Source organism: Corella eumyota, chromosome 5 (genome assembly GCF_963082875.1).
Source record: "Corella eumyota chromosome 5, kaCorEumy4.1, whole genome shotgun sequence".
In the NCBI taxonomy this organism is placed as follows: domain Eukaryota; kingdom Metazoa; phylum Chordata; class Ascidiacea; order Phlebobranchia; family Corellidae; genus Corella; species Corella eumyota.
Genome location: NC_137494.1, coordinates 3,657,875 through 3,668,442, shown reverse-complemented (window position 1 = coordinate 3,668,442; position 10,568 = coordinate 3,657,875). Strand labels below are relative to the sequence as shown.

At 30.6% G+C, this 10,568-nt stretch overlaps 1 protein-coding gene across 1 annotated transcript; it reads right to left on the bottom strand.

Moving 5' to 3' along the window:
• Nucleotides 1-1,112: 1,112 nt before the first annotated feature.
• LOC145752623 (uncharacterized) lies at nt 1,113-8,026 on the bottom strand. Its single transcript, XM_082568926.1, has 18 exons — nt 7,854-8,026; nt 7,538-7,660; nt 7,274-7,356; nt 6,607-6,758; nt 6,342-6,429; nt 5,861-5,955; nt 5,208-5,380; nt 4,848-4,954; nt 4,616-4,763; nt 4,378-4,471; nt 4,078-4,159; nt 3,679-3,744; nt 3,492-3,569; nt 3,250-3,368; nt 2,671-3,160; nt 2,499-2,561; nt 2,173-2,250; nt 1,113-1,911 (listed from the first exon to the last, which is right to left on the bottom strand). Exons 1-18 carry the CDS (start codon nt 7,892-7,894, stop codon nt 1,736-1,738), a joined length of 2,256 nt encoding a protein of 751 aa, XP_082425052.1. The 5' UTR covers nt 7,895-8,026; the 3' UTR covers nt 1,113-1,735.
• Nucleotides 8,027-10,568: the final 2,542 nt, after the last annotated feature.

Genomic DNA, 10,568 nt, shown 5'->3' with positions numbered 1-10,568 from the left:
CCGAATTTTTAATATAGTTTATCCGTTTACATTTTTACATATCATTTAAGAAGCTGTTGGCTTTGCTGAAAAAGTGTAATAAGCAAAATTTTTTAACTTCTCAGGTTTAATTTGGCCAGGGTTAAACGCGTTTAAACTTCACATAAGGGGTGTGTTTATTCCAAAAGGGGGCGTGCAAACTGTTTCGAATTTGAGTAAACAAAATTCCTTTTCGAATTAAAACAAATGGCCTTGATGTTTTTAACGAAACTTGGGTATATCATTGATGTGTATCAGACATATCTAAAATTATATTGCTCAATTTGAAAGAAAATTTATATTAAAAACTAATGATTTTGCCTAATATAAATTTTTTGTTGAGTCAAAGTTAATTTTGCTGACGCAATAACAAAAATCATGATATATTCTTAGATTTTTTTCTTGTTTTTCAAGATTTTTTTAGTAGTGGTTAAATTTTTTACATATTAAACATAAATGTTAAGCTAAAATAAAAATTACTGGGGACTTAAAAAATAATACAAATGAAAAACCGAAAATTATTAATAAATATTAAACAGTTTCACGGTACAATTTAAGTAAATTGAACTTTTGCTTTATTTTTTAACCTTATTTATTTATTGGTGTTTCTTTAAATAAAATAAATGCCAAAACCAAAAAATGCGCCATCACAACACGATTGCTTAAAAAAAGCCTTCGGGCGTTCTAAACGGTCAGCGCCGCCATGATCATAAAGCTAAGCGCACGTACACATTTTGTTTTGACGGATCCGAACAAGACTCGGTCAATAAACCGGTGTTGAATTACATTATAACGCCTTGGCTTAGATGTAATTGAGTATAATATTACCCTTGTTGTATATTCTATTGATTTTGTTTTCTTTTATTTCTTGTTATTTGGTATGGTACGTCTGAGTAATTTAATAGCCTTGTTTTTTTAAGGTGATTCGTCATTTTTAGGTGACAGTTTAAATACAATATTACCAAAATTTTTGCTAAAAATCTTGAAACTTTTGATTTTTTGACAAAACAATATCTTAGTATATCTTAGTTAATTTACCCCTTAATTTAGTCATAAGGTAATCAATATTTTTTACGAAAATTATCAAAAAAAACTTCAATTTTTTTAGTATTTTATTCTCCTTAAAGTCTATTCAACAAAGCGAAATAGTTTTAACACAAGAAGAGCAATTAATCATGAGTCTGCAAATAAAGTTTCGGAAGGTACACAGAAAGTAGAAAGGAAAAGGTATGATTTATGTTAGCACACACAAGAAAAAAATAATAAAAAAAAATCTTACCCAAGTTTAAAAATTAATGAAAAATTGATTTAAATTAAATATGGAAATAAATTAAAAGTTTTTACCTACATAGGAACTTTGTGTTTGAAAATTAAACAACACCTTATACAATTAGAAATAATTTCACAATTTTATTATCACCACATTAGTGATACAACGATTTTAAAAAGTGACGTCGCGACAACAGCGAAAAGCAACGCAAGTGACGTCATAAAAAAACGCTAGTAATGTCACAACGCCAGTGATTTCATAAAAAAAAATTTTTTATCGCAATAACTACAATAAAACATTGTTTTTGTGTTCTCTTTGTCTTTAAACTCGCACATGATTTAATTTTACGAATTCTTTCACAAAACGAAGCAAAATTATTTACACGATTCGCGCCGCACAAGCTCGCGGCCCCAAAAACCAAAACAGTCCATTTTTTGCGTCACATGATTATGACGTCATCAGAGAATGGTAAAATGGCAAGCCCGTGGAATCGTCCAGGGCGTGAACGCAGTCGACACCCCTGGGTAAACCCCCAGTGTTGAAACCGAATGGGGCGTTAACTTGGCAATCATGTAGAGACAGCTCGGGTAAGAAATTCGGGTTGCTCAAATTTTTCGTTAATCCTAGAAAAAAATTTAAAAATTAGTTTTTTTGATTCAAAGCAACAAAAGAGCTTTATTCAATGTTAGGAGAATTGGATTTCTATTTTAAAAATTTTTACCAAACAACGTTACTCAGTTGCTAAATTTCGACACAGTTTTATAAGAAAATTTTTGTATTTTAAGCAAATAAAAAATTTGGAAACAACAAAATTTAAATTGTTGTTCAACTTTTAGATTTCGACACTCCTTTAATAAATGAACAGAATTACAATGTGGTATTACCTTTGGCATTTGCAAAGTTCAACTCGGGCTGAAATAAATCCGAAACACTGAATTCACCTCCATTTTTAAAAGAGTTTCCTAAAAAAAAAAAATATTATATATAGACCTATTGAAAATTTAAACGAAAAAATATGTAATCAATTTTCACATACAATATTTTAAAAATAGAATAAACAAAATAATTAATGAACATTATGATCAATATTGCGTAAGACTATAAAATATTAATCACAAATCCAATAACCCGGACTTATTTTATATATACACCAATAATCAAGGTCTTATTAACATGTAAAACCCGTATATATTTTAATAATTAAACTCACCTTTTTCGTTATAATTCTCGCTAAACAAAGAATTCATAAACTCCTGATTGGACTTTGTAACACCTAAGTGGAAAATATTAAACAAATTAAATAAATATTGCAACTTCAACATTTTACAGCCATATAAAAAATGTTTTAAAAAAAAAAATAAAAAATTTAAAAAATAACCAACCTGGTTGCCGCAGAGAAGTTCTTGGGTCGTCGCTATAGCAACGCTTCTTGTTGTTCTCAACAAATAGTCCTCTGCCCTCAGGAGGATGTTTAGGTAGACTTCGTTTTCTGAAGGTGCGATTTGGGTCATCAATTCTTCCTCTCAATAGATCGCCAGCATGTTGGTTGTAAACGCTATTCGAAACTTTTACGTTCTGGTACATTGGTTGTTGTAACGGCATTGGGTAACTTGAATTCATCACAGAACTTTGCTGGTTATAGCTGCTGGAATATGGACTTCTGGCGGGACTAACACAGGCCAGCGGTGGGCTAATAATGCCTGACATCGGGCTATTGTAAGGTTGTGGACTGGTGGTGTTGTATGTTTGTGGGCTTTTCATGTATGATGGTGAATTGGTGTTGCTGTACGACATTGGACTGTTGTTGTAGCTTGGGCTGTTGTTGTAGGATTGGTTTGGGCTTTGAAATGGGCCACAATTTGTCGATGACATCTGTTTAAAAAAAAAATTTAAAAATTAATTTTAAGTAAAATTAAATGTTTTTACATGATTTTAAAATGGTAAACTTAAATAATTTTTACCTCAACAATTTGATCAACGTTGAAACTTTCGCTTGGAGTGTTGTTAGTTGGGGGAACCACCTGGTGGTTCTTTTTGGTGTTTTCGAGCACCACATCTCGGAACAAGTCATCGAACGTTTCTGTAAATAAAAAAATAAATAAAAATTTCAAATAAATATAAAAAAATTGTACAACTATTGGTCACATTTAGTGTAATATAGAAATACTCCCATATTTTTGTATTTAAAACTCAAATTTTTTACCTTCATTTTGCTGTGGGACTAACCAGCAGGGATCTCCAATAGAAGGTGAGTTGAAATACATGCTCGCCATTGAAACTTCTGTTATACCAAAAAAAATAAATAAAGTTTTGAATACATGCTTTTAAAAAAAAAAGATTTTTTATTTGTTTTTAACAACAAGATATTGGAGTTTTTGTAATAATGTTACCTTCATTGTCGTCTAAGTCAGCAAAAGTTGGGGTAACAATACTACAATCTGATCCAATAATCGGAACTAAAAAAATATAAATATTAGAACCTAACAAATGTTTTAATGGATATAGTTATATACTTTTGAAGTAATGACATTTAATATTGCTATTATGTGTAACAAAACAATTTTCAAAGTTTATGGGTATTAAGCATTTTTTGACTGTTTGGTATTTTTTCACTTGACGTGTTTTCACAATTGTTAAATAAGTTGTGCAAAAACATGTTTTTACGTTTTCAACAAACAGACAACCCACGATTTTACATCATTATATTATGACTCAATGAATTTATCAATTTCCGTTTACGCAGGTTAGGTTATTCATTAAATTTCAATAAACAACAAAAAGTTATTTACTTGTTTCTTTTTCCTTGTTTTTGTTTTCATTTTCAATCTCATTTTCCTCCATGAAGAATGGATCGATTTCCTCAAGAATTTCCTTAAAAAAAAATTTAAATTTAAGATTTTAAATAATAAAATGTTTTGTAAGGGAGTGTTATGTAAGCTTTTAGTCATAGAGTTTAAGATTATGATGTCACATATGGTCTTATGTGCTCACAAACAATATTACGAAATCTAAAAACCACCGAAAATGAGAGAACCTCTCTCTTATATTTCTGTTTGACATTGAGCATGTGAATATGAGGTGATATTTACCTTTGTGATGTCACACTGGCCTCGGTTGACAGCAGACGTTATTGCATTTTGACATTGATTGACAGAAAGTGAAATTGTCGGTTCTACACAATTGCTAAAAAAAATTGGGTTTTGAATTATTATTAATTTTGCAGATTTTATTGTTTTTCAATTCTAATGCCGCATTCAAAAAAATTAAATAAAAAATCTAAAAAGTGTTTTTTTAACAAATTTTAATTTACAAAATCATGAAACTTACCTTGTAACATAGTGTACACACACCACACACTCTGGGGTTAAGTTCCGAGGGTTACTGATTACTGTTGCCTGGGTAACAACCCAATGATAACCCCCAAATTTGGACAAAAATCGGTAACAATCTGTCTCTACTTGGCCAAGTTTATACACTAAAAATAAAAAAAAAATTTTGTAAAATATTTAAAGTTTATTTGGTAAAAAATGTTTTGATTATAGAGTTTTTATTAACTTACATTTTTTAAAGCTTTCTTCAATATGTTTAATGTCTAAAACATGACAATAATCGTAGAACGACTTCCCCAATAAATCATCTTCACTGTAACCCAATAAACCGGAAATTCTAAATTACAAAATATAAAAATAAAAAACAAAAATAATTTTTTATAAATAATTTATGGAATTCTGCTTCGAACAATTAATATGCAAATATTGAAAAATTTATAAACTTAGATTTATGCAAATTAGGTATAATTATAAGATTATGCAAATAAAACAAGGACAATGACTCTTTATTAATATTTTTTAATAATATTATCACAACAAACAAAAATTCCTTTCATGTCAAAGTCGTAAAATTTAAAAATAAAGTTCACCTTTCGTCACAATAAGTTAATTTCATGTCAGGAGTTTGTTGGGTAAGAAAAGTGCTACTGTCCATGAAATGTTCGATGTTAGAAGGGTGGGGTATGACCTCGGCATGTGCCACAAAACAGTAACGAGTCGGATCCTCGACATTTTTATTCACAACCCCACTGCATCGTATTACCTTAAAAATAAAAAAAAAATTTTAATATTTTATTGGGGTAAAAATGCAAAACAAAAACTTATGAATTTATTGCCAAAATTAAAAATATTTTTTACAGTTCTATAAAATCATTATTAAACTTTACACCTGGATATAAAGTTAAAGAGAAAAATTCATGGTAAATATTCTAAGGCCTAGACAGATAACTTAGTCAACAACATATGTGAGAGAACATAAAAGAGAGAGTGGAAAAAGGGGAAATTTGGGTACGTGCAGAGTGAAAAGCTAGAATGGTGGATATAATTTCAAGATTTCAATTTTTTGGGAAACAAGAAATAATCTGCCAATCTTATTGATTTTTTTTACAAAAATACTCATTTTCGACAATGTATCAATGCATGTAAAAGGTTAAACTAGACGTTATTAAAAAAGTTTTTAATATTTATAAAATATTTTATTGAAAAATTAAACAAAGATATTTCTGAATAAAACGATTCTTACTTTATATGTTGCGGATTTTAGGTTAATATTTTTTCCACTGACAGTCAGAGTACTTTTAATTCTAACAATGAAACTTTTCCTTTGACCGCAAGTTTCTAAAAAAAAATAAAAAAATTTATTAATAAAATAATAATTAAACCACAATCACAAGATTTAAATTTTAGTTTCAGTTTTATTTTGGGCCGAAGTAGACATCTAAAAATAGGATTAAAATTTTCCTTTTTTCATAGTGTTTCAAGTTTATTCTTAAAACTAGTGTGTTAATTATCAATACAAGTGTGTTGACTTTGGAATACAAGTGTGTTGACTTTGCCATTAACATTGAGATGACCTTGATTATATAATGATGCCTTTATTTCCTATATATGTTGTGTATAAATTACCATTTTAACCCAAATAAAAAAAACTTTGCAAAAACCTTATATTAAGACTTTAGTAATTAGTATTGCTTTAAAAATTGTCTTTTTGATAAATTTTTTACCTTGATTTGATTTTGAAAAAACATTTCTTATTTCTTCGTGGTCTCCTTCATGAGTGAACATTAAAAGACTTTGCCCAATCAAATCCAACTACAAATATTAAAAGTTTATAATTACTTTTGTGTCTTAACCACTTAAATCTTTACATAAAATCACAGTTTACGTTAAATACCAAAAAGTAGTTTGTCATTTAAATGCAGGTATTAAAATCATGATTGATATGTTATAAATTAGTTTAAATGAACACAAATTGATTTTAAAGATTACATTAGATAAGCCGAGATAGTCTTTAATATTTTCTGAGGTGTAAAGCAGATCGAAATCCGAGGATAAAACAAAAACGAATCCGTTTAAAGCGTTCACGCAATCATCGCTCTGCATGTAATTTGCACATCCAACTTCTTGCTTAACCCCGGCTTCTAAAACCACAAAAACAAAGAAAATAATATAAATTAAAATACAGGGGCCTACTTCCAAAAATAGTCAAATTCGTAAATGAAGAGTTAAAATTACCAAATTTGATTTGTATCAGTTTTGATATTTTGACACTTTTTTAATAAGATAAAGTTTAATATATGAGCTCTTACATAGATGCTTTAATAAATTTAATTAATTTCAAACCGTAACTAGTAATAAGATCCCAGTTCAAAAAACCTGGTTAAATTTTAACTAACAATTGTATGTCTAAGTTCAAGTGTATTTACATTGAGTAATTCTTAATTTTATGGCACAAATAGATGATTGTTCAACTGTGTATTAAGCGCAAATATCCGAACTACATCTTTTAAATTTAGCTCTATTTTAAAGAAAGTGTCTTTGTCTTTAGGTTTGTTTTTTCTCCTAATGTTTAGACTACTGTTGCATTACCTACAACAGGTTACATTACAATCATATGAATTTTTTAACTAGAGACTATAATCTTTACAGAACTTACCATTGATTGCTGGTTTTGGGCTGGAACCCGTTATGGCATGCCTTAATTTGATGTAACTGTTCACCAATCTCATGGTTGAGGATCTGTTACATTATGATTTAATTTAATTTAACTGATAGTTGTTAAATTTAAAGTTAACACATAGGTAAAATTATTAAAAAATTGAAAAGATTTTGAAAGCTTGTCACTGAAACCCATTGAAAAATTAAGCACATAATTTTTTATTCAATTTTTTATTTATCACAATTTTCAAATAATATTGACCTGTCAAGTTGGCTAACAATGTCATGAGAGATGGGAATTGCATCACAAATATCTTGAAATGTGTCAGTTTCTTTATGTCTTCTACATCTTGCTGCCTCTTTACTCTTTTCCCTTCGCCTTTGCCTAAAAGAATTTTAAAATCGAGTTAAAACCATATTTTTTATTATAGATTAATATTTACCTAAAAAATTGCTTACATACTAAATTTAAAATTCTGTCAAAAACTTTTTCAAGTCAATTAGAAATATTTTATTATTTTTTTATATAAAATAATTCTTCAGAAAGTATTTAAATTAAATTTAAATAAAATTATTACCTTTTAAAGGCTGATGGTTTTGTTTCCAATACAGATAACATTATTTTTTTTCAATATTTTGTTTTTCTTATAAATAATTCTTTTGATTGTCAAATAAAATCTAATAACCATAAACAGTATTTAGCAAAATTCATTTCTAGTAAATCTGTTGCAATTGAAAAAATATCTAACTAAGTTAGAATATAAATAAAAAATCTATGGTTAAGTTTCATTTTTCAACTTCAAATTTTTCGCATTTAAAATACTGATGCTATAACGTATCCACTTCTATATACGGTGTTAGCAGGTAATGTTTTTAGACAAACAAGTTTGCTAAATTGCATACAAAGCAAGTCCAACCCTTACCTAAATACTGATATTACACAAGCAATACGCAATACATACAGCTTTGAAATGTAAAGTACCGAAACGCGAATGCTTAAACAACAACACCAGCTATTGACGTCAATCGCTTCCCTTTTTCTATTTTAAGCGAAACTAATAAGGGAATAACGTTTAGTCGGTCGTCAACCTACGTAACACCAGATAATTCTCATTTGGTTTCTTTTTTTTAATGGTGAATAATAATTGTAGCTCTTTTACACCATCGCTTGATTATAATTTTTGAATGGAACCAGTGACAATGTCTATACTTACACCATATACAACTGTTTGTTACGTCATATGGAAATAACATTTATTTATACTTAAGTGTTGAAAATTTTTGTAGTATTACTAGTTTAAAAAAGATTGTTTTGAAAAAAGTTGGCTATTATTTATGTAGTTTTAGTCTGTATAAAAACGTTCTTCTCGAACAGAGTATTTCAGATTTGTAATTTATTAATAACAAGCCTGTTTCGACTAGAAAGTTCTGTTAAAAATGAATTTACATATAAGATTACTCTTGTTTTTAATGACCCAAATGTTTTCGGCCATTTTATCAACTATGTATGACGTAAATTACACATTTCCGTTCGGCGATTGCAAATTCCCCTTTCAATTCTTTCATGAAACCTATAACATGTGTGTTAGGAAGTATAAAAATGAAATAAAAAATGAAAAATGTGAAACAAAATCAGGCCGTTTTTTCACTCAAGTACTATGCCCTGAAGAGGCAAGGGGTACATGGGGGGAATATCATTATTATGGTGATTGTACAAAATCATGTGGAAAAGGCTTTCAGGTGCATATAAGACAATGTTATTTTCCACCTTGCGAGGGCAGTGGTATTCAAATTCATAAAACATTACCGTGTAATGATATTCCATGCACTACAAGGTTTAAGAAAGACGAGTGTTATACCGGTAGAGGAGTGCTATATAAAGGACTTGAAAAAATATCAATTACGGGAACGAAGTGCAGACCATGGTCGGACCCTGGAGGGACAATAAATTATAAAAACGAAAACATTCCTGAAGGTTATCCAACAGTTGATAGTAATTTATGCCGCAATCCTAATCCTCTGGTTTACTATGGACCGTGGTGCTATGTACGTCCAAGACTTACTCCGGTATGGGAGTACTGTGATGTACCTCGTTGCCCGACAAATCCGTACGAAGTATTTGGAATTAGTCAGAAAAATATGCTACGTCAAGGCCCCCCAAAACCTTGCGTATTTCCTTTTGTAGGCGCGGATAAAACAATTCACTACAACTGTACACAGAGTTTTAATAAAGCAAATTACTGCGGATTTAGACCGGCTCCGTCTGGTTTTAAACCACCCGCTTCTAAGGTAACAGCAAGAGCAGAGCGTGAGGAACTGAATCTTGGATTGTATCATACCGTGTACGGTTATTGTCCACGACATGTGGAGGGTACCTGGTCGAAATGGAAAGCCTCAGAGAAATGTTCAAAGCGCTGTGGAGGTGGCCTGACTGTATCAGAACGACACTGTTTGTATCAACCTTGTGCTGGAGAAAGGTACAGACTACATAGCGGAGGTAAACCTTGTAATACACACGCATGTGTTACTTTAATGAAATGTTTAAATGGCAACGGAGCAAGTTACTCTGGTTACGTCTACAAAGGATACACTAAACCTTGTCTTTACTGGTCTAGTTTTGAAAATAAGACAACTATATTTAAACCAAGTCATTTTAGTCGATTAAGAAAGAATTATTGCCGAAACCCTGGCGGCCATAGGGCCTTGCCTTGGTGTTTTGTTGGACAAAATCTCATATGGGAATATTGTCAACCCGAACATTGCAACGAAACTCAAGGATTAGACACGATCCCTTACACAATACCCCATGCTGGAATGGCACAAACGGCACAACCATGTCACTTTCCATTTAAATACAATGATGATTGGTATCACACATGTTTTGCGCATCGAGTAGAAACGGGCGAACCCAACTTTTATTGCCCACTTGTAAGCACAATGTTCGACCACACGACAGTTGCCTTATGTCCAAAAAAGTTCAAAGGCACGTGGAGTAAATGGAAAGATTCCGGATCGTGTACAAAAATGTGCGATGGTGGTAAAAAACTACTGGTTCGTGAATGCATGTACCATCCTTGTGATGGTGAAAAATTTATGGATGGCAGTGAATGCAATACACAGGCTTGCAACTGGCAGAAAACTATGGTTGACCACTTTGATTGCTTTATCGGAGAGGGTTTGTATTACACGGGAACGGCACATACAACTATTGAAAAATATGAATGCAAGGAATGGCCGAAAAATCAACCCTATTCCCACCGTTTTTTAGAGTTCGGAGTAAACGCGACTCGTGC

Excerpts from the sequence above, each read along its gene's own strand:
- LOC145752623 (XM_082568926.1), bottom strand. The coding sequence starts at position 7,894 with ATGTTATCTGTATTGGAAACAAAACCATCAGCCTTTAAAAG. Across the intron at positions 4,160-4,377 it reads GCCAGTGTGACATCACAAAG|GAAATTCTTGAGGAAATCGA; the intron begins GTAAATATCACC and ends TTTTTTTTTAAG. Across the intron at positions 3,745-4,077 it reads AAACAAGGAAAAAGAAACAA|TTCCGATTATTGGATCAGAT; the intron begins GTAAATAACTTT and ends ATATTTTTTTAG.